Source organism: Gasterosteus aculeatus, chromosome 17 (genome assembly GCF_964276395.1).
Source record: "Gasterosteus aculeatus chromosome 17, fGasAcu3.hap1.1, whole genome shotgun sequence".
NCBI classification, from domain to species: Eukaryota; Metazoa; Chordata; class Actinopteri; order Perciformes; family Gasterosteidae; genus Gasterosteus; species Gasterosteus aculeatus.
The window spans coordinates 17,190,626-17,218,498 of record NC_135705.1 but is presented as its reverse complement, the minus strand read 5'-3'; the positions used below and the strand labels follow the sequence as shown (position 1 = coordinate 17,218,498).

Genomic DNA, 27,873 nt, shown 5'->3' with positions numbered 1-27,873 from the left:
TAGTAAACTGTGCTTATAGCTTCCGATGACTTCGAGAATGAGGCGCATCCAAAAGGAGAAGAAGAAAAAAAATAACCCATCGTTGTGAAGGCATTGAATCTCTAACATGGCTGTAATGATGAAGAAATATTGCATCGATCTTTGTTCCACACAGAAGCTACAAGGTAAAGTGCAGCCACAGCTAGTTGTACCATAGTCCGGTCCTGCAGCCCCGCCGCGCGGCTCCGGGTCGCTCACCCACACACGCTGATATTTTGGGTTCGAGCGTGACCGTAACAGGGGGTACAGTATGCGAGGCGTCGGTTGTCCCTGTAGCCTGCTTCCTCCACGATGAGCCGCATGTCGTGCAGAGTCTCCTGCGTCACATTTAAAGCCGGAGAACTCCTACTTTGTGTGTTTACATGTCTGTGTGTGTGTGTGTGTGTGTGTGTGAGAGTAGGTCCAGTTCTTCGCAGGGTTCCGACACAGTCAAAAGGCTCCAGATTCTGTTATTAGCCACATGGTTTTCAGCAATACTTCTGCAGAGAAAGAGTGGGTGAGTGTGCAAACTCCAAAGGTTGAAAGGATAGATTTGTTTCTTTTCAATATCTATCAGATCTCAACGGTGTTTAAAAACACGAGCTGACCCCCTCGTGGGCTCACGTAACTCCTGTGACAATGTGTTACCCACCTGATCGGGCCCCATAGGCATTCTGCCCATTGCCATGGGGTTCATGCCTAATTGGCCCTGCATCTGGCCTTGCATCTGGCCCTGCATCTGGCCCTGCATCTGGTGGCCCTGCATCTGGCCCTGCCTCTGTCCTGGCAGTTGGGCCATCTGACCCCCACCAGGAGCCCCGCTGACGGGCCCGGGTCCACCCATAGAGTTGTTCATCATCATGGGGCCAAACTGACCCTGGTTGCCCTGCTGGGGAAACTGTTGCTGGGGATATGTGCTGGAAAAAAAACAACATAAAAGAAAGTAATTAGCCTTTGCAGCTTGTGTAATTTCGCACAAGCAAATGACTGTGCTAAAATGACCATGCTTAGCTAGAAGCACTAGATTAGCTAGCAGTAAATAGTTTAGTTTGAGGAAGCCTGACGCTACATACTTGCCGCGTGGCATGCCGCCCTGTGGCCAGCCTTTCATGTCTCCAGACTGGTACATCGGCCCCCCCTGTGGATTGCCCTGCATCCCTGGCATCATGGTGGTCTGTGATGGAACGCCCATTCGTGCCTGCATCATGTTTCCTGGCGGGCTGCTAACCGGAGCCATGAATGATGGGTCTCCCTGCTGGTTCATCCCAGCTAAAAAGACAATAGAACAGAGAGTCACGAGTGGGAACCTTGAATATCGGGGAGGAAGTTATGGAGAGCTCTGTCTCAGTCAACTCACCATAGTTACCTCCATAGCTGAAGCCCTGCTGTCCAGGCTGGTTCATGGGAGGGCCTCCGATGGAGGCGTCCATGCCTCCTGGGGCTGTGACATTTGGAGGAGGGCTGAAGCCCCTTGCTGCTGCAGCAGCTGCTGCTGCCCCCTGGCCCTGCTGCTGCTGCTGCTGTTGTTGCTGCTGCTGCATCATCATCATCATCCGCTGCCTTCTCATCTGCATGGTCATCATCTCCCTGCTGCGCTGAGCAATCATCTGAGCGTTGAGGAAACCAGGCTACAGACAAACATCCATACTTTAACCACAATCCTACAAATGATGAACTGGCTGAAAAAAAGGTATATGTACACTATATTAAAGGCGCTGATCACGCACCTGACCACCCATGCCTGCAGCCTGCATGCCGGGCTGCATGCCAGGTTGCATCCCAGCTTGCATGCCAGGCTGCATGCCGGGTTGCATGCCGGGTTGCATGCCGGCCTGCATGCCGGGTTGCATGCCGGGTTGCATGCCGGGTTGCATGCCGGGCTGCATGCCGGGCTGCATGCCGGGCTGCATGCCGGGCTGCATGCCGGGCTGCATGCCGGGTTGCATTGCAGGGTTTCCCCCGGGTGCATGTTCCATCTTCATGCCTTGTCGGGTCTGGTTCATAAACTGTCAGATAGGACCAGATGAAAGCGTTAAATATCCATCCAGATCGACCCTCTCAGTCGTTAATATAACCACATGAATATCTGGGTCGTTGTAATCACCTGTTGTCCTTGCAGTCTCTGCTGCAGCTGCAGCCGGAGAGGCTTGGTGGCACTCATCATGCGAGGTCGCATCATGTTTGCACGGGGGTTACCCATGCCCCCCATCCCGGCCATGCCAGGAAAGCCCGCCGCCTGGCCCGCTTGATTCATCATGGGGTTGAAGCCTCCAGGAGACTGGCCTTGCATTGTGTTGCCACCATAACCCGGCTGCATGCCAATAGAGGAAGGCCCCGGGGGCCCAGGGTAACCTTGGTTATACCCAGGTTTTTGGTCCATGCCTATCGAGGAGTCGGACCCCGTGAAAGGCTCTGATGGTGGGCAGCGGCCCTGGCTTCGATCCGGGCCCTGCTGGTGGCCTTCGGGTCCGTGGTTCTAGGATACACAGAAGTTGCCTTGTCATGCTAGTTTGGGCGAGTAAACTTATACTGCAATATCCACACAAAGCAGGATGAGGGTTTTAAAGTACAAGCTTAAAAACAACTATTCAACAATCATATCAAAAAACATTAGCAGGGAGAATGATAAGAAGTTGTCTTCAACTCAATGTGCATGTAAATATAGACAGCAGCAATCAGTTCACTTTGTGTTGAATGGTGACTACAAACATGCATGTTAAAAAAATAAATTAATTGCAATATAATTTACATTAAAAGGCAATTTCCAGATTTCAATGGTTTCCTTAATCACATTATGAATAAAAAATACTTTTCGAAGAAGACGTGAATTTGGGATCATGTCCCATTAGTGCCAGTACTGGTAATATGTTAGTATTTCCTATATATAATGAGTACATTCAATTTGTTTTGTTTAATGCAGTGAGTGCTGTACCTGGCCTACTATTTCAGGGATGCCAAGGGCTCGGTCTATCTCCTGCAGAGCAATGACATCAGTGGTATTGAGCAGAGAATCCAGCTGATCAAGGAGAGCCCGTTCATCGCTCGGGCCCTCGCTGTGGCCCCGGGGCCCCAGCAGCTCCTCCAGAGGGTGCCCGAACTGGTCCCTAACAAAACAAATGACCGGGAAAACGTTAAATCCCTTCAAGGACATGCGACTTCAATCACAAAAACCTTAACAACAGCTTCTGGATTTAGCTTAGGGACAACGCAAATCTACGGGATCTACTGGATGCTTTGAGGTTAGGTTTGCATATATAGAGCCAATCAGGGGATTGGAGGCTCCAGGACACCGATTTCATCTCGTTGCCACAGTAACCGGGGGGGCATATAGGTGAAGCCCCGGCGGTTCCAGGGTATCCTTGGTTATACGTGAGTTGATCTTCTGTGAGGTTTTTATCTTCACCAAAACACCCAAACTATCCCTTTAAAGTCCAAGTTGGCAAAAATTCTGAGAGATACATTTGGGAGCAGGACAAAGAGGATCACCTGTTTGATTTAGCCTTTGGCCTGTCCAGTCCCATAGCAGAGTCTGGCCAGGACGGAGACCGAGGTGGAGGCCCCTGTCCACCAAACGGGCTCATGCCCATATTGGCTTCATTGGTACCTGCAGAGATGAAAATCAGCAGTGTATTAAAAGCATGAAGGGGATACAATGAGTCCAAATTATCCCCCAGTCAACTCCCAGAGAATCTTTGCCATTTACAAGCACAACACGTTTCAGTTTCTAACAGCACAGGAGACATACCCATATCCATGAGTTGCTGCTGCAGCATAGACCTGGTTTTCCCAGGCACACTGTTGGACCGGTTGATCATGGGTCCTCCCATTGGACCAGAGCGACCCATACCCGGGTGTACTTGTCCGGCCACGGGGCTGCCGCCGGACCTCGGCATCCCCCAGTCCGGTGGCGCCGACATGGGAGGCCGCTGAGGCATTCCCATCCCTCTGCCCATTCCTCCTGATCACACACACCATGAACAAAGTGAACACTGGACCCTCAAATGTAAGCGATTCCCCCACTGTCTAGTCTTTGGGAAGAAAGACAAAGCAAGGATAAGAAACACGTTTTCGACGTACTTGTTGGGTGGCCCCGTGGTGAACCCACAGCCGTGCCCCCTGGAAAGCCATTGGGAAAGGGCCCCGGTCGAATCGGAGCTTCCATCTTCTCTTGTTTGACCAACGTGGGACAGGGGACATTTCGTCTCCCGGCCAGCCCTCCTCCACCTCCTCCCTCTCCACCCGCGGGTGGCTTGGCATCCATGGACAAGGCTCTTTGATAGGGGGCCCGCTGAGCTGGAGGCACGGGGCCTCTCTCCCCATCTGAAATGCACACAGTACCAACACTGGGTTAAATATCGTCACACGTTGAGGTTCTCACAACTGCCCCAGATGAGGCAACGTCTACAGTGCAGTAACTCATGCAAGCCGTAAAAACGAAGATCCAATATGTCTCAATTCATTTTTTCACAGTAGTAGACGGACTTACCGCGTAAATTGTCGGGCCCGTTTCCCTGTTTGTTCCCCGCGTCCTTCCCTGCTCTGGAGTCCGGCTCCGGGTAGAAGCCGGGGTTGTTCCTTGGGACACCCAAAATGGTCTCCAGGGTTTCCGCCTGAATCATCGAGACACAAGAATATGAGACAACCACGTTCTGATGAGCCCGTCAAACTACATCTAACAAACGTTTCTTCAAGGCAAAAGCCTTACCTCATCTGACGGCTCCATCTTGACCTTCCCATCCATGCAGTGTGGGTCAGAGCTGGTGACCCCCGCCCCTTGAGCTCCTCTCCCCTCCAGCTCCTCCTGCTTCGGCTTGACGTCAGCGCTTTCCTTAGAGTCGTCCTTATTCAGGAGGTAGTGAAGGAGAGCGTGGGGCTTCTCCTTCTTCGGGCTCTGCTCCTCCTGCTTTGATTCGGATCCCCTGACCGCTCCGGCTGCTGCGGGCCCGGGCTCCGGGGCCCCCGGATCCAGGCTGCTCTTTCCGGTGGCCTCGGCTGTGATGCGAGCCACCTCGTCGGGAGTGTTCCCGTTCTGCAGAAGCTTGTGTAGGATCTTGTGCTTCTCCTGCAGCGACTGACTCGTCAAAGGCCCTGTGCCGCCTGAGGAAGACACGGCGCCCGTAGAGGAGGACACTCCTGTGGAGGAGGAGGGGCTGGTGACCCCGGCCGTTCCGTCTTTAGCCTCCGGTGTGGAGCCGGGTGGGTGATTAGGCGGCACCAGCTCATCTGTTGGGGAGATGAGGAGCTGCAGAAGCTTCTTGTGGGACTTGGTGTCAGCGACCCGTCGGTTGGATTCACCCCCGGCCGGACCCGCCTCTCTGCCGGCCTGGCTGTCTGGCTTGTCAGGCGGGCCCTCGCTGGTGGGGGTGCGTGGATTCTGCTGTGACTGCGGCTCTCCTCCCCCTGCCAGCGAGCTGCCTGGACTCTTGGAGTCAGCGTAGGCCGGAAGGCTTGGTTTACACGGGCCCCCCGCTGCCTGGTTGGTGGAGTTGATGCTCGGGGAGCTGTCCGGCTTGTGAGCGGGCGGAGACGTGAGGGGGGAGGGCATCGGATTGCCCACTCCCTCACTAATGGCCTGCAGGGCGTTCAAGGAGCTGCTGGAGAAGGTGGTCCCTCCTCCAGAGTTACCAGGGTGGCCGGAGCCCATGGGAGAGTTCATACCTGCAGAAAGACAAACGGATACATCTCATCTCACCAATGTGTCACACAATGTGAGGGTTGGCATTTTCCACAGAACTAATTCAGAGTAGTTCCTGAGAAATGTTTGCTTCATACCTCCGGGAGAAAAGGGGCTGGCACCCATCTTGGGGCTTCCTCGGACTCTGGGGGAGCCCATGACGTTGTGCGGGGGGCCATTAATACCGGGACTGGCCAGTGGGGGGCTGGTCATTCCCATTCCGTACCCACCTCCTCCTGGTCCGCCTCCACCTCCGTGGAACTGACCCATCTGCTGATGTTGGTGCTGATGTTGGTGCGGATGCTGCTGCTGCTGATGCATACCATGGTGGCCCATCTGATTCATTTGCCCCATTTGGTTCATGGGGGAGCTCATTGGATGCATGGAACCCATTGGATTCATCTGATTCATTTGGCCCATGCTGTTCATCTGATGCATGGGGTTCATTTGATTCATCTGATGCATGGGATTCATGTGGTTCATGGGATTCATGCGGTTGGCCCCAGCGTACGGAGGCACTCCGCGTTGTGGCATGTTGCCGTGCTCAGCCATGCCGTAGCCCCTGTTCATGGTCATGCCCCCCCCTGGTCCCATGTTCATCGGCTGGTTGGGGTTGTTCACAGCCATGTTTTGAGGCCTCATGCTTCCAACCTGGTTTCCGCGATAACTATTCTGCTCCCTATAAGGGAATGCGGCAGATGACAGGAAAGCACATATAAACACACTGAGACAATCATTCAAATTAGGAGAAAGTTAGTTTCATTTGTTATTATGTGCACCTTTGGAGCAGGTGTGTGGAGAGGAAAGAGTGGGGTTCATTGGTGTTGGGATTTCTGCAGAGGTCGCTTCTGGTCTGCGCTGTGACGGGGGTGCCATCCCCGAGTGAGAAGCGGTAGAGTGGGGTTTCCGCATGGCCATTGTGGAAAGCTAGAGCAGAAAGAAGTCAAATTACAAACTCCCAAAACAAGGCTAGGCACGCGCAACATAAAGAAGAACCAACGGTTATAAATAGATGTGGCAGGTTGTGGCAAGAACTGGAGCTGAATTTCAATACGGTTGATTAATGCCTGCTGGGAATAGTCAGAAACTGCGACTTGGTGGTTTACTCCACACACCACAATGCTGTGGCTCCACCTTTGTTGGTAACAAATAAAAAGCTGACATGACGCCTCAGGTGATCACAGTCTGAGTGTAAGTGTCTTACAAATTTAGTAATGTTTGCTGTTGTACTGGACCAAAAAGGTCTTAACCGCCTTTGCCGGTGCAACCTGCTCGACAATGCTCAAGGCCGCCTGATGCCTTTGTTAACAGCCCGTACCATCGCCGATCGTCATTACAAATGCAAAAGTGGTTGTCGTCAAGGGAGGTTTAAAGTTCTGTACCATCTTGATAGTGGCGTTTGTAGGACCACGGTTGTCCCTCACTTCGATGGAGGAACATCTGCATGCAGCGCCTCACCAGGTCCTCCCAGCCAGGACGCATAGTGGTGCTAAGGGAGGTCTGCTGCTCGATCTCAATCAGCTTACCTGCGACAGAAGAGAACCATTGGGATTACACAACGGGTAGTGGATGGAGAACTTTCTCCATTTCCAATGGTAGTTACACATGTTTAGAAAATGAATACACTGTGGGAATGTGTGTGCACACAGTGGAATCTCACCAGACAGTTCATGTCGGGTGCTGAACCTCTCTGTCCTCTCTACTGCAATGATACGTCGTGCCACGCAGATCATACATGACTGCAGATCTAAAAGCAAAGAGATCAGGCAAATGTTAAGTCCCCGTTTGACTCCGCTGAGGGACGAATGGGACATGGACAATGTTACCTTCTCCCTCCTCCATCATGGCCCGGGGCTGAGTGAGGGCAAAACACTGCATGGTCTCATAGCGATGGCCCCCGGGCCTCTCTTCTGACAACCCATGACCCGGACCATGAACGAAGTTCACCAGCATTCGACAGTTGAAGGTGTGGCTCTTCTGCCGCGGGGCCTCTCCAGCCCACGATGCCCCGTTTGGTGCTATTTAGAGAAACAGACCACATTTGAACCCACCTTCAAATAGTCGATGGGATTTGAACGAGAGAGCGCGCGAGGGACTGTGTTTGAGCGTACCTGACGGCGTGTGATGGTGAATGCGCCGCCCCCCCCCCCACACACACACACATATGTGTCACACATATGACTCACCGTTAGACTTGGGGAGATTCTTGTGGAACTCCTCCCGGTCCTCGTCGTGGATGATGTTGTACACGCTGGTGTTGATCAGCTCCTCTTGCTTGTACTGCAGGTACTGCGTCACGTTGTCCGACACAAACACGATGCTGCCCTCCCGGTTGACGACGAAAAGGAAGCCATCCAGGGCCTAGAGACCGTAGCAGTGAAAGGGCGAGTCAAAATGAAGTCGTTGTATCAGACAAAATAATATTAGATGTGCTTTTTGTATCACTTCAATAAACCAGCTGAGACATTTTAACTTCGACTGCAAATGAGCAATGACAGATAAGCACTGGTCCAACATACGGAGGTGCAGCTTATAAGTTAATTGCCCAAGCTGACCTGTAGGAGCAGCGGCCCCAGATGGTCCTTGTCGATGACCCCTTGACCAGTGGAAGACACGTCTGCCTTCTGGACATCGTCATCACTGCAAGAGCTCTTTCCTGAGGGCAGATGAAGCACATCACACTTTTTACAGCAGCGGTCTGTGTCTTCATTTGCTTCATCTGGTACCTCACGCATCTCGCGTAGAACAGCAGCTGTTCAGAAGACCTTCATTTTGAGAAGTGCACATGTAAAAGATGTTGTTTTATAGCACATCCTGATCACACCACCGATCAGAAATCCCAGCAATGGTTTCCAGTCAGCTGTGGAACCTGCTTCCGTAATACTGTGATTTATCCAGGCCAGCAGGTGGCAGCGTGAGTCCCGGATGAATGACTAGCATGCCTTTCTATATTTAAAATCAGCATGTGTCGGAGGCTTTGTTAGATACTACTCCATACAGCAGAACCATGTGTGGCTCGAGACGACAAATAACACTCCACCGGATTTAATGGTGACGAATGTCTCATTGACAAGCTGGAAAGATCTCACGTGGTTTGCAGTTTAGAAAAGAATGAAACTTACCTCCACCTGTTTTTTTATGGTCAGAACGTCTGATACGTTTAAGGAAAATTTGCAGCTGTAAACACACACATATTGATTGATCGATCTGGATGTAGAAATGACATCGGGGCTGCTGCTCAGGCAGACTCCTCACAGGGTGAAATCACCTGCAGTGGTCGCCATGTTAATTCACTAAATACCAAGAAAGTTCCTCAGTGATTCATGATGATTTATTTTGTTGATTGTCAAGCGGGACAGCAGCAGGAAGGAAGGAGCTCTGGTTTCTTTTCTTTGGACACCGTGAGTGAAGCAGCCCGTCACATAAGAGGCGCTTTAAATAGCCTGCGTGCAGCAGAATAATAGACAGCATGGGTTCACGTTTGAGTTGATCTTGATTGATTTGGTCGACCTTCTTCATTGGCAGACCTTCATCGGCGATGTCCACCGCAGCATTATAATTACGTTGTTTGGTGAAAGTGGACTTTGACCACCACGATTGTCTTTTCCTAATCCCTTATAAGCTTTCCCTCGCGTCCAAATAGTTGAGTTGTATAACCCCAACAAAGCAGATTCGTTGTCTAAACCTTCTTCGACCTGCGTGAATGAGGTGAATTTGCGTCGCCCGCTTTCAACCCCAGTGTCGCATTACAGTCCGATCTATTGAAGAAACAATCTAGCACACAAAACCATCCAACGGCAACCAAGTCGTCTCTGCGCCGCTGCAGACAGAGGTTGCTAACGTTACTGTCATCAACCACTGTACATCATGACAGTCCATTTTCCAAAAATGAAATATTTTGATCTTGAATAGATTTGAAAAGAGGAAGAGTGTTTGTGAAATCACAAGCTGACAGTGTGTATTCATTACGGTTTGGCTAATTTATTTTGCCAAATTTGATGATGATCTCCTTTCATAACACGGCCGTCAATTGGTCAACTGGAAATTACATTTATTATTTGTGGATTTGTAATATTTAAATCAAGAAAAAGGTAGCTCCAAAAGCTCTGCTCAATCAGCTTCAGCCCCACGATCACCTACAACGGTGTAGAATATGATGATGATTGGATATCGGGAATAGAGTTAAAGTCAGGAATTGGGTTTTGGGTTACAAGCCGTACTAATGAGGCCACTACCCACTTTAACTTTCTAGACGTTTTCATGACGGTCAGGGTGCTGGTTTCCTGATTCAAAGAGCGAGGATGTATAAACACAGAGTTAAAAGGTGTTTCAAGTGGACAATAGACAGAAAATAGAAGAAAAAAAAAAACAGAGGCCTGCCATCTGGTAACCATGGCAACCTAGCGACATAACACGGGGACCAGCGGTATCCAGCTGTGACCCTGTGGGTAGATTTCAATATAATTGGTCTCTCTCTTTCTTCCTTACCCACTTAACCTCACAAATTGACTCTGACGATCTAAAACCGAAGGAAATCTATATGTGCATTTGGTGCATCCAATCATGTAAAATCTGTAAAGCAATTGGAAAATTACCGGAAGATGGGAGCCATAAACGGCCTGATTTCTGAGTCACGCAGAGAGAAGCTCGGTGTGGCATTGACAGACACACGGCGTCGCCGACAGCCTTGAGCTGCGACCACCGAGGACCGGCCTCAATTACTGGTGCTCGTCTTCCCCCGGCGATACAGACAGCCAAGCCGACTGTCAGCGCGAAGCAGCCTGGCCATGAACCCAACACGCCGCTTCATCACTAGGGTTGGTAAGGACATTTTTTACACCGTTTTGATGTCTCCGTCCTGTGGTGGGTAAACTAAATGTGTGAGGATAGTTGCATCATCAACTGCTGAATTTACGTTTTATTAGGATGCAAGTGGGAAGGCTGGCTTGCTACATGCATCATCGTATTTGAAAGCACGTTATTGATAGTGTTGTCTTAAAGAGATGTTGCGCGAACCAAAACTACGTTTAAAAACGTGGATCTCCTGCAGTTTTACTTTTTTACCTGAGAATAATACAGCGATTACAGCGTTTGTATGTTCAACAACATGAAACCTGGTATTTCAAAATTACACCAATTTTATTTTGGATTGTTCCAACGACAGAATGCAAGGCGCAGGGAACTTTGAGGTGCGTAAACACTATTTAGAGTTGCGTAAAAGGCGTTAACGTGCGTTTAGCCTCCCTGGCAGCCTACAGATTGTAAAGCAACAGTAGCTAGCTAGTAGAAAACGCCAAAAGGTAACTGTTCAAAAGTGTGGCTGTATTTCATACAAAAAGAAACGCAACGTGCAGCAAATTCAACAATACAATTGCGCGTAAAGGGGGGGGGACACATCCAACCTCATGGCCAAACATCTATAATTTTAAAAGTATCGGTTTAGCACCGATTTAGGTATATAAAAAAACAAATGACACCCGTCGCTATTCATCACAGGCACACCCGTCCAGCCGCAGGGATTTTGTCTAAAGTAGTTCACCATTTACGCACAATAACAATAATAAATAATAATAACCTTGCTCTTTGATCTGTCGGATCTGCCTCACGGTCTCCTTGAGGATGGCACATTTGTCCGGCTTGACGTTGAAGCTGTCGATGTTGGAGAGGTTGGCAGAGATGAGCTCAGCCAGCTCCTCGATGTACTTGCTCTCCTGTTCCCTCCGACGCTTGTCACACCTGCCGGGAGCGCCAAGGGGATTAGACGTGTTGCCATGACAACCTCACCTCCCCACGCCCCGTCCGTGCGGCCATGGGTTCAGGCTGGCAGTCACACCAAAAAAAGCAGCGCACAAAGTGGATCGTTCAGGGGGTCACAGAGCGCTCACCCTAAGCCTGGCGTGTCGCAGGTGGACAGTTTACGCTTGCGGTCGGCGCACAGCGGCTCCAACAGGTTGTCTCCTACGCCGCTCATCTTCAGCGCATATCAGCACCTGAAAGCACAAAGCTGCATATTACATATAGATGTAAACACACATATATAGGCGGTGAGTGAACGGAGAGTGGTTTTATATGCTCATACAGTGTTTCCCCCTAGGTTTACGGCTCAGGGGGTGACCCCCCCCCACCCCCCTCTCATAATGGTAAGAGAAACCCTTTCGTATGTGTGGAATGGAATCTAATCAGAGTATACGCTGTGGATTGGAATTTGTCTTCAGCTGTCGGTTCTCGGTAAAGTTCACTCTAAAATGACGTCAAATTCAGGTAAACCTCAAAAGCTAGGCAGCCTGGATGGAACCGAGGAAAGAATAAAAAGAAGCTGTTGAGGTTATGAGTGAAGTGATTCTTCCAGGGAAAGAGTAGATTGAGGATTCGCACAGATTTATGAGGGAAGACCATCCAGTTAGCAAAGCAGCCGTGGTTCCTGCTTACTGCTCGATGGGAGTGAGATCTCATCTGTTCCACTGCGAGGAGCGACTGATGATGATGTAGTGATCTGGAGCCTCGGGGGAGACGGGTCATCCTGCGTTCAGCCAGCCTGCCTGCTAGAACAATACCACTCGGCTAGCAGCAGCACTCGCACACACTGTGTGCACACAAGCCGCTTCCAGCACGCTCGCTTGTACAGACATGTCTGTGTTTAGCTGCCGTCCCAGCAAGGCACACGTTCCCCAGCCTGCCTCTTTGTCTAAATGCTTGGGACGGGAGGGGGGGGGGGGTTAGAGGGGTAGCGATACACACAGTGCTTGGGAGGCCGGAGACAGTCCAGGCGAGGCTCCACATTTCGGGGACAAGTTAAAATGATCCCTACTTCCGCATTCTCCGTACTAGGCTACATCCGTTCTTTCTTTCAATAGCTTTTGCCCCCCCCCTATACCATCCTAGGACAACCCCTCCCCTCGTTCCCTCCCCTCCCTGGGTGTAGCAGCGCCGGGCTGTGGACCCTGCCCTTGTTTTCTTGCTCTGGCACCGCCCTGCGTCTGACCCGCTCCAGAGTTCACGTTAGAGGAAACCTCTGCAGCCAGGGGCACTGCTCTTTCCTATTCCGCCCAGAAACACACACACACACACACACACACACACACACACACACAGAAAGCTGCGGCTGCACTGCCAGATAGTCCTCTATAACTCTATCCTGGACTCTGCTGCATGCTTGTGCGTGCGCACACACAAGGGCTCCTACAAAAAGCCGGCAGTGAGCTCATTCCACAGTGGAAAACTATAGAACGGATGGGGGCCATTACGTAACCTCGGCTCCGCAAACGGCATGCTGGGACACGGAGCCCGGTCACCCCACCACCGCGGAGCGCGTCGCAGACGCGCACACTCCGCGCCGTGGATCTGCACCGCATGCTTCCCGTCGGTCCACCTTTCGGCACCCGTGTGTCGATCTGGCCGTCCTGCTTCGCCTTTGACTCTCACTGAACTTCCCTTCTCTTCCTTCCTCGGTAGTTTCTGTCCTGAGGTTCACCTCTGCAGCGGCGGAGAAAGATGACATCAGCCCTCCGTGGCCTTCACATCCTGAGCGGGCTGCGCTCCTGAGGGCCCTTCTGAGAGCGGGCCGCGGCGAGCGGCGTGCTTTCTACTTTGGCCGTGGGAGTGAAAAGAAAATTTTGCTTCATCGGCTTCGCTCTCGCAGGGTATTAAAAACACACTAAGCGAGTTACTGTGCATTTCATAACGGCCCGTCTCATTCGTTCACCCGAGTTGACGTTTTGTGCGTCCAAAAGGTTTGACGCGACTGAAATCCGAGAAGTGACACGCATCCCACTTCCAGCGAGGCAGCGGCCCACCAAAACCACAGTCCCACCGGGCCCGCCAGCGCGCCGCTGACCTGGAACAGCCCCACGCGACCGCGGGAAACTACAGGGACACCACGAGGGGCGGCAAAACAGCTGCCGACGTGCGGGATGCAACCTCACGTGGTCCAAAAAAAATTAAACCCGGGTCTGAATCAGGTGTGCGGGTGTTTATCTCCCACCTGCTCACCTTGACCAGTGGAGATCCCTTCAGGGCCTACTGCCGCACCTCTCAACATCTACTGAAAATAGACCGTCAACTGGGTCGCAGACGTGACTCTTCGATGGCAGTGCTCCCTGTGAAAATAGCAGGGGGCTTTTTATAGGGTTAGCGTTCATAGAAATTCATGGGAAAAAGAACAACAACAACAACAACTGGTTTCTTAAATGGCACAGGAAGCCACGGCAGACGGCATCCTGTTTGCGTCGTCCCCTGAGCACGCCGCCCTGCGTCATCACTTCCCTTTCCTGGAAATGTGCCCACTCGTCCACTCGATTTACATGCTGTGTGTGTCGGGTGGGACCCCCCACCCCCGCCCCCCCAACTGTCCCTGGTTCCTGCTCACACCTGACCGCTGCGTGGTCGTCCCAAGCTCAGCCTCACAAAAACTATTGTACAATTTGGATTCAATGCGTCTGGGTGAAATGCCTTCTCCTCGCCGTGCACATGGTTGTTGCCGCGCCGTTATTTGGGCTAACCAACAAGCAGAGTCCTCCCCTTTCACAACTCGCTTTTTATTAAATATATATATATATTTATAGAACAGCTCTGTCGAAGCAGTCACAACCGTCGATACCCCATTCTGGGCCGTTGTGTTTAATAAGCTTTTCCTCAGAGGAACAGAGAGGAATCCCTCTCGAGCCGAAGTCAGTGACAAGTCTGCAATTGAAAAATACACGCTAAAATAACATTACTCAAATCATCTATCGTACTCAAAAATAACATTTAAAAAAGCAATTTCAAGCATCATTCTCACGTCAAGGGATCCATTGTGCTTTTTTGTGGAATTTGTCTACTTTTGTGTTGTTTTTAGTGTGTTTGGCTGATGTGCATTAGCTTGAGGACGGTTGAATCTGGCACGGTGCAGCAAAAAGGGACACCTTCATGTTCTAAACTGTAGTGCGACGTTTGAAACACAATTCGAATGAATACGTTTCACAAAACCGCGAGGGCCTGACCTTCAGTGTTGGGGAACAAACTGCTCCCAAAATCAGCGACCTTTAGCACCATCATCCTACTGCCAAAGATAAGCAGATGTCCTTTCCTTCATGAAATCTAATAATAACAATGCCACTGCGCTAAAAACTAAATATCCACCGTGAAGAGCAGCATGTGACTCTGAGAAGAAGAAGGAAACTCCAATACATAAAAAATAAAACCTTAATTTAAGAAAGAAAAAAGACTTGTTTCAATGTTTCAGATCCTGTCACAGTGCTTGCTGAGAGGTTTGGTCTTGATAGTCGCAATTGGCAGAGAACCACACAACGAGCAGTTGCGAGGCCTGCAGCCTACTATACCCACACAGTGTGTGTGTGTGTGTGTGTGAGATCCTCGACCACAGACCACTGATCACATCAGCCCCAAACGCAGCGCTGCTACGGAGCTTAATGCTGCAGCTGAATAATTTAACGCAGAGAAAGAGAGAAGAGCGTTTCCCTTTCTATCGGCTGTCCAAACACCGTTTAAGGATTCGGAGTCGACTCCTCCCAACAAGACAACACAGGAACTAGTGAGAGAGTGACGCACGAGCAACCCGGAGGACTTGTTTTCGTTTTGTTGTCTTCCGCGCGCGCCGTCACTGTTAACTGTCCATCACCTCGGTAATCTGTACAAACTCACAGCACACTACGCACGCACCAGTGACTCCTGGTGCCGAAATCTAATTCAAACCAGAGGAGCACAAGCCCTGGTATGAATATGGCCGCAGCAGGGGGAGGAGGGGGAGGAGCCCGGGCAGATTGAGAAGAATAAAGAGGGGGGAGGAGGCAGAGAGAAGCGGGAGGGGGAGGGGAGGAGAGAGGAGACACGGCGCACCGACAGAAATAGTGCCGGGCATCCGCTCGAAAAGAAGAAAATAAAATGGAGATACTGGTGGCCTCCTGGAACCGATCCTCAACTTAAACGTGTTCACTACTTGTGGGTAAAAGAAAGAACACAAACACATCACGTACTGCTCTAAAGAGAAGAGAGATGCCCATAAAACCGTAAAGTCAGACCGCAAGGGATAAAAATGTCAAAGAGGCAGTAGAACGGAGCGGAGCAGCGAGGGCGCGTGGCGAGCAAAGCAGCAACTCAACTTCTGTTTTTTTTTTTTTTACTGCTGATGAAATCGGATTTATTATTTTTATTAAAGCGTGCAAAGTTTCACCAGCAAGGTGAGCCTTTTGCAACGTCAGTTCTCCGAGCAGTGATGGGCAGAGGAGGCCGTCTGTGAGCCTCTCCAGACTCCTGCATTGAGAAGTGGAGATGGAGGGGGGGGGGGCACCTTCTGCTCAGAAGGGTTGAGAGCAGCAGGAAAGAATACTGCAGCAGGATAATCGAATAGGTATAAATGATCTTGTTTATCACACAATCTGCGCTGGAAGACCTTTTTCCTCACATCTTCATCAAAAATATCCGGTCACGTTGCAAACACCAGCGTGTAACACAACAAGACAAGGACAAAAACAACTTCACTTTCTATATGTACCAAACATGTTTCCAAGTTGCAACAAGTGTCATCCATGTTGAAAAAGAAACAGGCTCCACGCGCTATATTTATTGAAGGGTTTCCATTTTTAACTGTCCTCTCCACAGCGTCCCAGTAGCCTGCAGACGTTGTCTCGGGCATCCCGTGGAATTGTGTTTTGCAGCATCTGGCTCCAGTCGATGGTTTATTGTTGGGGCAGAACTTTCAGATCTTGAAGCTTAGCTTCCGTCGCTTTTTCTAACAAAAGCCTTCGTCACATATGATGTGTTCCAAGGACTGTTGGAAAGATGCACGTCCTACAGTGATGATGACGACGTTCTTTGCAGCTTCTGGTTACGATATACGCTTTAGTTTGGACTATTGTTTAAAGAAAGCATGCTTCTCCATGGCGGCGGTGGGTTTTGGGGGTTTGGAGGCATCAGCAACGGGATTATCCGGCAATGGAAGCGTTGCGCGCCTCCGAGCTCTCGTATCTAGCGCAAAAAAAAAAAAAAAGACATGGGCTGTCTGTCCCGCCGATTGAGTGTGATCTTACACACTCGTCTCGCCATCCCGCAGCCTCAGTGAGAGACGTGGAAGCGAACGTGCGGAACAAATAACGAGAGCTGACAACGGTGTGGTCGTTCTGCCATCAGATGGAAAAGGAAACTTGACTTTTCAAATAATGCTCCTCATTAAAATTGAATGTGTAGCATGTGAAGGTCTTTGGAGGGAACACATGGGTACGGTTTTATTTCTCTCCCTGTGTGCTTCCAGGAATAAGCAGGCGGGCCAAACACTCTCCCCAAAATCTGTTCATCTCCCCCAAAAAAGGTCCCTTTCTCTTACAAATGTAATGCTAACGAGATGACTTGGAAGTGCTACTGAACAGAATTTTTTTTATAGGCACTCTGTTGTGTCAAAGCACTTAAAAAAAAAAGGTGCATTAATGCAACACACAGGCTTGAAGGCCGAAATGGAAGTCTGCAATCTGAGCTCCCTGAGACAGATTGGCAGGCCCAACAATAAACAGAGGCCCACCACAGATGCACACAAGCACAGACCCCCGAAATACACACCCCAAAGTGCACGTGCCATGTCTGCATTAGAACAGAGAGAGAGGTTGAGCAGCCCAGCGAAAAGACAGCTACAAATATTCTAAGCTTCGGTCTATTCAAGAAATCCCAGCTGACACAAGCTACTGGAAGCATTTTGCATCATTACTCCCCTGTACTCAAAACACGCGGCAATAAAGGCAACGAGAAGGTGTCCGAGGCGTCACGAGTAAAGAAGAAACAAAGACGACCGAACGACTTCCTGCTTTGCTTCAAAGAGCCTTTTCTCCGCCAAGTGAAGAAGTGGAGCTCACACTCTTCAAGGCTGAGCGGGTCTGTTCAACACAGAATCCACTGTAACCGAGCAGTCACGTTTCACTGGATCACAATACACAGCCATATATATATATATATATATATATATATATATATATATATATATGTCAAGAACAAGACAAGTGGAATCCCTCCGCCCAGAGAATCAACTTTTGTAGGACATATTTTTACATAGTTTACATTTCAACAGCTCTTTACACTTCCTGGTAGGCTGTATTCGGTTGGATACAAATGAGCTCCGTGTCCACATCACGGGGCAAAGGGCCGCGTTTCTACCTGGTCTGATGTGCCCCAGGTGGAGAAACCCACGTGTAGAAATGTGGCATTTTAATGAGCAGCACCGTGTGTAGGTGGTGAGCAACACTCTGCATCTTTTCTTGACCCCACTACGTTTTCCATGGTCAATAAAGTGGTTAGGGGGTCATTTTTCTTTAGTTTGAATCCAAAATTAAATGGTCATTATAACCAATAGCAAGAGGTGCTCCTATGACGAATGCGATTAAAGGAAAAGAGAGGTTGGATTGCGGAGAGAATGTCCGTAAAATATTTAAAAAGCAGTAAGAAACTCGTGCTCTTGGCACTTTAAGATCCTTAATTAGTTCTGCTTGCAATGAAACCCGATTCTAGAACTCATTTTTATTGAGAAGTTCTGACTTACATTAAAGAACTTTTAATGTGTTGAAATCCACGCTTGAACCAATCACTTGTTTATTCACTCTGCTGGATCACAAGAGAAACAAGGGAACCGTGGACGACATTATCACTTTGTTCAGCAGCAGTTCATCATCTTGACATTTACGGGATTCCCCCGTCTTTTGAAGGGATTAAGTCAACTTGCACGGGCGATACTTTGCATCCATGTCCGATGCATCCAGCTTGGTTGGTTCATGCCTACAGTACACGTGATTTTAATCAAACTCGGGCCGATGGGACCAAACAGGAGCCAGAAAGTTTAACAGATGTGGAGTGCCGCCACGCGATGCGACTTAAGGGCGGGGACGAGGAGGACACGTGTCAGACATGTGTGGATACTGTTTGAGAGAAAGTGTCCATTTGGGCATTGAGGCAGGTTTGAAATTCCAGGAAGAAAGGTGAGAATATGAGGGCGAAAACACATCCGTCTGTGCTGCATCTGGTGGTAGAATGAAACTTTTAAGTCTCTTAATCCTACCAATTCATTTAATTCTCTGACTTAGAAAGGCCTCAACAAGTTTGACTGATTTCGAGTCAAAGTCCCACAAGGAGAGGTTCACACACGGCGGAATAAAGCACACCTTTCACAACCACGCCAGTGACGCACATGTTGGCAGGGGGGAGGAGGAGGAGGAGGGGGGGGGGGCGACCGAAGCAGTCGCCACAGAAGATTATTGGAATTTGGGGCATTTTAGACAAGCATCAGAAAGAAGCCTTAAAGGCTCAATTTGATTAACCGATCAAGGCCCGAGGCGTTTTTCACCACTATTGATTTAATAATTCAAGTCGCAAACAGCCTCCGCAGAAGGAAAGTGGACGTGGGGCTGATTATCTATTATAAGTTATATTGGGCTCCGTCTCAAACGTGTTGTGAACAAGATGCCCGCAGATGAATGCAGGGAGGGAGAGAAAATAGTTCAAACCGCCTTCACAGGATTGTTTTTCTCCTAGAAAACAAACATCCCCCCACTTGTACACTCACACAAACTGCATCGCGTAGAAAAACCAGAGCGAATTAAATGAAGGTGGTAACAAAGCAAAGGCAGATTCCAATGAGTGTGTGAGTGTGTGTGTGTGTGTGTGTGTCACACACGCATCTCCTACAACTATCCATCATCAATAGGGACAAAGAAGAGCACACGGGCACAGATCCGAGCAGCCACATCTCAAACCACCTCTTCATTCCACATAAGCTCGACGTGGCCGTGACAGAAAAATAAAAAGTGCGGCGATAAAGAGCGAAAACAGAGCGACGTGGAGAGCGGCTGCAATCACAAGAGGCTAATATTATGCAAATGAGTTCATTAATCAATGGCGACGAAGCCTTTTATCTGGATAGCCAGAGCCCGATCAACCAGACTGCCCGCACATTTTCCACCATGGAAACGAGATATATTTATTCTTTCTAAAGACCATGCCTGGTATTACCCGCTCTCTTTTCAGAGGCGACGCGCTCGTGTTTGTGTACCCGTTTCAACTGTGCCACGCCGTGAAAAATAAATTAAAGTAAGGCAGATATCCATTTTCACACACAGCGAGGCTCTGGCGTCTTTTTTTTTTTTCTCTCCCCCCGTCGCTTCCCTCCCTCCTCTTGCGTGCCTTTCTCTCCCGCCTCCCTCCCCCTGGCCGTCCCTGTTGGATTGGTGGAGTAAACACAGGAAGAGAGCGGGCTCTGTTCCACCACGCCAGAGCGGGGCGTTCCTGCAGAGCTCCTGCGCCGGGGTCAAAAGTTTACCGTGGTTTTCGTTTCACCTTTCCTCAGCCAATCGCCGCGCCGCGCCTGAACTCTGACCCCTGCAAAGAATCCCACTCAAAAGATGGTCTGACGCCGGTTTCAACCCCCCCCCCCCCCCCCCCCCCCCCCCACCACCACACACACACCTCCCATTTTCCCCCCTTTACTACTTCTTTTCCTTTCTTTCAACCGGGCGGTTTCACGTGTTGACAGAGCCTAGGTGAAAAAGATTCCACAGAGCAGGAGCGGAACTGGAGAGGGGGAGGACGGGGGAGGAAGGGGGAGGTTAAATCCTCTAGTCCTCGGGGCCGTGCTTTGCTTTGATACTTGCTGTCCGTTATCTCCCGTTTTTGACAGACAGCTAATCGTAGTGCAGTAAAAAATGATGAATGACTAAAAGGTCTGGTGAGCACCGGGGGGCCGCGAGGATCCTCCTGCGGTCGAGGCCGTTTCACTCCGCTTTGATAAAGCCTCAAGGAACCAGGAGCACGGACGGGCTCGTATGGAGACTCTGTTTAAGGATCAAATCAGAGCTGCTCGGCTTGACTGGAGACACATGTGCCAACGCACACGCACACGCGTTTTGTTTCCCTCCTGGTGACACCGCGCTCGGCTTCCCATCTGCTGAGTGGTGAAGCCAGCACTGCTAATCGAGTCCCTCATTCTGGAAGGGAGCGGACAGAGGATGACTCACGCTGGTCTTTAACTTCAAAAACCGCCCTTGTAGTTTTCCCCATACCGAAAAAAAACCCCGAAACAAATCAAAATTCTTCAGAGTCAATGTTCTCTGGGACCCACAAACGATGCCAAATGAAACGTTCCAGAAAGGCTTTTAAAAGGGTTCGCGGCGGGAGGAGACCTCCTGCAGCGCACTGCTCATTGTGCGACGTCTTCACGGAGGACGTTCTGTGCGTTCCACCTTTAAGGGCTTCATCAAACTGATGATGTTTGGCGCCACACAGGGTCGCAAAGCTAAGTGGCTCCAGTCGCCGTTCTACCGCTACGTTTATTTGTAGTCAATCAGCTCACCGTTTCGTTTCCTGTTTGCAACAGTGACTTTTCTTTCTTTCTTTCTTTTTTTTTACCACTTTCAGAAACCCATTTTGAACGAAGCATTGAGGAGCGGCAGTGGCATTCCATATTAATTACATGTCACTGACGGTACCCGCTCCTACCAGGAAACTCCTTCCTCCTCGCCGTTCTTGGGCGTTAAAGTCTGTCGCTCAAAGCCTCGAGTATCGCTGCATTACTGCGTAACACTACTGCAGCGCACGGAAGCTACTCGTGTTTTGAAGAGAGAATGGACTAAATGAAATGACTGATATAAGTTGTTCAAATTGAACCGGAACATGGACTGAAGTTGGAGTATTTGCGAGGGACTGAACCTGGTCTTGCAGCGGAATCGCTCAGTGAGAAGAAGCTTAATGGCGGCGTGTCGGCACACGCTCGGCGCTTGAACTCGGGTCTCCGTAGAGCAGCTGCAGACGCACAATTTCATTACACTAAACCCACTAGATAAACAATTATTAAAACAATCACCGCCGTACGGGGAAAAACATGGTTCCCCGTATCTCAGAACTGACGTGTGAAGCTCACCGTGACCACGGATTCCTACCCGTCCATCCTAAAGCTTAAAAAGAGCTGGTGGACTTGATTTCCCTTCACTGCGTTTGGGTCCAGCTTTGCTTTAAATGGTGTTTAATCCCGTTTTAGGTGTGGCCTCGTGGAACCGTCGGAGGCGCTAATGGTACGTGGCCCTTTACTTCTCCCGTGTAATCAAACCGCGGCCGTACAGTCACTGGTCACAGCGCTGGGTATAAGGAACAAGCTCGATGGAAACACGCTGATGCTTTGCCAAAAGTCGCCCGCTGTCCAAAGAAAATACCGGTTCGCGCTGAAAACGGCCAACTTCTGTTTGGTAAACAAAACACTGCAACGCCGCGAAGATCGGTGTGACGTGTCACTGTCGGGAGGCGGCCCTTTGACTGGCGGGTCGCCTTGACGACGAGCCCGACGTCAGCGGGCGGTGAACGCAACACTTTCCATTTCAACCCGGAGTGAGAGAAAAATAAATCTGTCCAATTAAGGAAAGAAATGTCGTGGAGGGAAACGGGACAGTAATAAATGATCCGACACATGCCGTGCCAGCGCTGAGACGCAGTCGTAGGTCTGGGGCCTTTAACGATGCTGTGGAAGTCTGTCGCTCAACTTGACTTCTCGTTGAACTTAAGGCCGCAATAAAAGTTTTAAAAAAACGGCACGTGAAAAAAAAGAAGTGGGGGGGGGGGGGGGGGGGTCCAACAGCTGCTGAGCAGCTTCGGCGCTGTGAGCAAACGCCGGCGCGCTCGCTGCGTTTTGTTGTCATTTCCTTTAACGAATGGTGCTGATGGATACCCTCCGCTGTCCTCGCCACTCGCACGTGCCCTCAGACGACCGGCGAACCGCCCCCCCTCGACCAATGGGATCAACATGGCGGACCGTCTTGGGAGATCGGTGTGCGTGTGTGTGTGTGTGTGTGTGTGAGGTCGAGGCCAAAGCCGCCTGTTGTTTTGGTGCCAAAATGAGGATTTTACAGACGCCAACAACACACCCTCCTTTTTTTTACGCGTGTACATTCAATGGAGGCAGAGAAGACCGGGGACAATTGTAGACAAGTTGAGAAGTTCATCCAGAAGTGACCGTGTGGCTCTTCTCTTCACGCAGCTTCTCTCTTTCTTCTCGTCTCTGCTGAATAACAGACAGAGGGAGCATCTGGTAGCAGTTATCTGACAAACCGAACTTTTTTTTTTCCTCCACCCTTGTCTCTCCCAAAAGCGTTTTTTTTTTCATAAAAAAGGGGGCCCCTACAAAAAAAAATAAAAACACAAATACAAACACGGTCTTAGTGACATTTTACAACGGTAACGAAACAAGACAGGAGCTTCCCTCCCACTGGCTTGTTCAGGTGAAGCCCCTTTTACGAGCATTCTTCAGCTGGGGGGAGCGAAAGTTAAAGGGGGAGTTGAAGTTAAAGAGGAAGGGCAAGGGGGCTTGGTGGAGGGGGGAGGGGCACAGAGCTCCTAGCACCCCCTCCCCTAATAAATTCTTGCCTTCGTCCAATCAACGTGGACTGCCGAGAGTGAACTGTTCCAAATCCTCGCTGGTTATAAAGTGGAATTGGGTGCAATGATTGTTTCAGGCTGCCCGTTTGGCTTTCAGGAGTGTGCATGGCTCCCATATGGCGCGGCCGCCCTCCCGCTTTGGTATCACCTCAGAGTTGAAGAAGAGGTGGACCGCGGGGACGAAGGAGACGGGACCTGTCGGGGAGCATCGGCCCAGCTTCCTCCCACCTGGGATCAACTACCCGGTCTCAGGAGCTTCCGTCTCCCTTTGTTCTCCCTCTCACTTGTTTGGGGCAAAGTGGCTATTAAATATTTCAGCAGTGGAAACACGACTGTCTTGTTGAGCAACGTTTGTCTATTTTTGGCTGCACACGCAGAGCCTGCCGGTCGAGTACTACGGCCACACCAGCGAGTGGATGTCGGCTTTTGACAACAAAAAAAAAAACAAAGACAGCCGGCTGTCGCTGCGAGAGCGACCTTGAGACGCTGAGGGGCCGGACGGGATGTTTTACGCAGACTGAGCTGACCACAGGAAACTTTCTTAGACCTCGGTTGCAAAAAACCCCCCCCAAAAAACAATAAGTCACAGTAAAGAGAATCTCGTACAAAAGATGGATACTCCAATTTCGCCTGAGCGAAAGTCTCATTAACAACTTGCAAGTTACCGCTCGGCGTCGGCTAACCTCGGGCCTGCTCGTGCTGCTGTCCAGCAACAAAAAAAAAAAAAAGAAGGTGCTACAGAGTCATATTTCAATTACGGCTCAAGAGTCCTCTCGGCGCTGCCGCTCACCCAAGCGGCCACTCATCCCAAATTGGCCCACGTGGGCCCCGTCACGTGACCGCTCGGCAGTAGCTCGAAACGAAACCCATTATCTCGGTCTCCCTGACCCTCTTTGGGCACACGGACTGACGAAACGCTCAAAGAATGCCGCGCATTCAGACATCAGTGACGCAAAAATGCAGCTTGACAAAGACAGATTAGAGACAGTTATCCAAAAGTGGAATGCTCTCCGCTTTTCTTTCCCTTTTTTTTTGTCCTCCTTGTTTGGATGATACCAGACAGTTTGTAGGAGTCGACGCAGCCACATGGCAGCAACATCCACCAAAGTATTCAATCATTAAATAAAACATTCAACTTTCAACACGGATTCAAATTCCCAAAGAACGTCATTGAGAAACATGATTTCTAATTCAGTGTACAGACCTCAGGAATCTGGTTTGAACTAATGTGTGTTAATGTTTGCAGTCACACTAGCAATGCAGCTGGCTGGGGAGAAGAAAATCCAAACCCAGGGAGCTACAGATCCCACTGAATACACGCAAACACACAAATCTGGAGAGGAGGGATCCGTCATGACTGAGCGCCAGATTTTATTAGCAAATGTTTGGCCACTGGCTTGCATACTGAATATCTATATATATATTTTTTTCACACTTCAGACACACAGGATGCCAACAACAGCAAAAGTAACCGCCACCAATAATAACTAAATAGCACCAATCCCTCCAAACGAAGGCTCAAGCCATCATCAGTCAGGAAATCTGACGCAAGTACAGAATCTGCCACCAGAGAGACTTCTTCCAAGTCCCACGAGGAAAAAGTGATAAGTTAATGAATTATTGAGAGCGCGGGGACCGACAGACAAAGAGCGAGAGCCACGCATCCCGGTCACTCACCACCACCCCCCCCCCAATCTGCAGTCAAAGAATCCCCCCAAAGATTGATTCATTGTTAACGCAGCCTGACACCCTGTGTGAGGGGAGAAAGGAGAGTGGTAGATAAAGGGACAGAGAATGGGGGACAGAGGGGGCTCCGTTTGCCAAGAACATGAGCAGAAGCGCTTCAAGGAACAGGTTCCCACAGTGGTCATTCTACCGCATGCAACAAAAAAAAAAAAAAAGAAAGAAGAAATATCACGTTCGGGGGGCTTGAGTAATGGCATTCCGTCAGCCTCAAAATAAAGACAAGTTGGCTGTTCGTGGCGGCGGTGGACGGCCGGCAGCGTCACTCCCTCCCTTGTTCTTTCCCATTTGCATCCCCACATTGTTGAGATATTAGATAGAAGCTGCACTGAGTGGCCGGCATGAAATCATATAAGCAGGGGGAGGACATTCATCATTGAGCGCCGTCCTGGTAGCCTGGGCCGTGTAGCGACATGACAAACGCACCTAAAAAGGATTTCAGAAACCCTCGCTGGGAATTGTGCATTGAGCGGTTAATGCCTGCAAGTATTGGCAAGGACGGCCCCGGGGCGAACGAACCGGGGCGACAGCACACCTACACCTCCCCTCTCTTACACCACCTGACAAAAAAAAACCTCAGTGCTCAGCACAAGACACAGAGAGAGAGAGAGAGAGAGAGACAAACCTGGACTCTACCTGAACCCTGTGAATGTCTGTCTCTCCCCCTCATCATCATCATCATCTCTCTGCCACACACACACACACACACACACACACACACATTTACTAAATATGATTCATCAGCGGTGAGAGCAGCATTCATCCCACTGTGATTGGCCACTACACCAGCCATCACCTCCACCGGTACGCAGTCTCCCCGCAAGCCGCGCAAACGCGTAACAGATGCTGCGTGGATCCTGCAGCGCGGCCACGCTGCTCGGCGGGGTCGGTTCAAGTTTGGGGTTGTCGGCGACGGGGGTCAGTGGGAATACGCGAGGTGGTCGTGCGTGACCTGGCCAGCCGGGTGACGTCATAAATATGTATAAGTCACCGAGAGAATCCGGCCTCCTCCTCTTCGAAAACAGACGATGGTGCGCGTCCCGCCGGTCACGTGACTGGACTACGTGAGCCTGTTTGTTTAGATGGTGTTTCACTCTTAGTGTGATTTTTTTTTTTTAATAAAAAGAAAAATGATGCCACATGCGAAATGCACCTTTTTTTCCATTACACTCTCGACGCAGACTCGACAAACAAGCAACACAGCTTTTTATTATTTTAATCTCGTTACACAAGGCTGCTACCGCGGTGCGACCAACGTTAGCAGAGTCCTGCAGCCCCGTGTACCTGCCACACACACACACACAAACCAGCACACACAGCCACCCGGCCGTGCTGTGTGATAGCGAACGCAACCATGTGGCTCTGCAAAGTTCACATTTCCACTCAAAACCCCGACTCGGTCTCCCCGCGCGGAGGATGCGTGTGACCGGCTAACCGCTCGACTGTCGCCCCGCAGCAAGCGGAGCCCGAGTCCCGTAAACTTTGAAGCTAGCAGATGATGGAAATCATTTTATTTATAAAAAAAAAATTAAAAAAACACACCGCAACCGCTACAAACAAGCGAGACTACTCGCGAATCTTTGCCCGGTCTTGCCAACTCCCGGTAGCCGGTGATTTTAACGCACAGGCATTCCACAACAAGCGGTGAGGCGGCTCGTTGTGTGTCGCCGCGGCTCGAAAACCCCTCCGCAGCCCGCCGGCGAGCGGAGCGGCACCGACTGCCCCCGCGGCTCGGACGTGCACGGTCAAAACACACGCTGCCGCCGCCGTTTCTAAACTCGGTAACGTTCGAATCGTGCGCCAATTGCAGAAAACTCACCGGCTGCGATGTTTTCATTGAGTGGAGCAGTTTATTTGACGTCTCTACAAACTCTCCGCCATCTTCAGCAGGACCGTGTTTGTTTAAATGCGAAACACTCCCAGAGCGGAGGGAGCCAGCTTGTGGCGGAGCGCGGTGCCTTGTGGGTAATGGTGTCGCTTTCCTGCGCGAGCTGCGCCGAAACTGCAGGACTCCTCCTGTGAGCGAACTACACGCGCACCAATACCCGTCGGCGATGTGAGCAGCAGTGACTGATGTTATTAGGGGATAGATTTAAAACTTATTTATAGGCTGCCATAAAAGCGGCTTTGTGCTAATTACTTATCATGCCGCTAGAATATTACGGTACTACGTTATTCGATTGTTATCGAATAAATCACAATTTATATTTTTCACAGATAGAAGAGACTTGAAGACATGGAATTGAGCAAACGGACACATGTACAGATTGTACGGGGGTGACTTTTAACAGAACAGTGTAAAAGTATTTTTTCAAATATTGTTTCTCTAAGAATATTCAGGGTATGTAATAAGCCCTGCATTATGCAGCATTAAACATGAATGCCAAATATGATATATGGTCTCTATAACTAGAACACACGGTCAGGTTATGCCTTTTAATACCTTAATATGTCAAGCGCCACTGAGAGTCATGCCTGATGCCCCAAAGAGTCCAGTGTCAGTTGGACTGAGGCTGCCCTTGAGTAGCAAACTGAGGATGGAAGAAACAGTCCCACTGGTGATCCCCAGGCCCACACATTTTGAAATGTTACTAGTAGTGAGCGAGACAGTGGGGGCCATAGATGGAGGCCGAGCAGCAGGACGTGGTGGGGGGGAGAAGAGAAGAGGCAGAGTTCAAAACTATAGCTAATTACCTCCTTGCTTGTTCTTTCCTAACTGAACTTCCAGCAATCCACCTCACACAAAACGAGTTTGAGGTGGGAAAAAATGAAAAGCATTGTTGCCTTGGATAAAGCTGCTGAGGAGGTTCATTTTAAGTCTGAGCATTTTATGTCTTTGCAGCCGATTATAAAAATGCAATCAGAAAAAGCTGGCGCTGGCAGACTTTGCGTAGGCATGCTCCCAAAGGTGTAACACAACTGTTAGTAAAAGGTAATAACCCACACATGCATTTTCACCTTATTGAGGCAAAGCATGATGACATACAGGTTAATCCATATCCGGTAGATTGTTTGCTAACGTTGGCTCATTAAATCATGAAGTAAACCAC

General features: G+C 50.0%; 1 protein-coding gene across 6 annotated transcripts; it reads right to left on the bottom strand.

The window, feature by feature from the left end:
* Positions 1-26,794, bottom strand: LOC120835098 (nuclear receptor coactivator 3). 6 transcript variants are annotated; one of them, XM_040203673.2, is made up of 22 exons: positions 26,643-26,794; positions 11,578-11,682; positions 11,268-11,428; positions 8,248-8,348; positions 7,879-8,053; positions 7,519-7,710; positions 7,353-7,439; positions 7,075-7,218; positions 6,472-6,619; positions 5,791-6,371; positions 4,724-5,676; positions 4,505-4,628; positions 4,096-4,338; positions 3,764-3,976; positions 3,505-3,622; positions 2,951-3,122; positions 2,123-2,494; positions 1,746-2,024; positions 1,376-1,646; positions 1,092-1,287; positions 671-935; positions 1-518 (listed from the first exon to the last, which is right to left on the bottom strand). In XM_040203673.2, the coding sequence occupies exons 2-22, from the start codon at positions 11,661-11,663 to the stop codon at positions 507-509; spliced, it is 4,893 nt and encodes a 1,630-aa protein (XP_040059607.2). In that variant the 5' UTR covers positions 11,664-11,682; positions 26,643-26,794; the 3' UTR covers positions 1-506. The 6 variants fall into 6 exon arrangements, with proteins under 6 accessions (XP_040059607.2, XP_040059609.2, XP_077947729.1 ...); XM_040203675.2 differs by having other exon boundaries at positions 1,385-1,646; XM_078091603.1 differs by lacking the exon at positions 26,643-26,794 and adding an exon at positions 21,576-21,704.
* Positions 26,795-27,873: the final 1,079 nt, after the last annotated feature.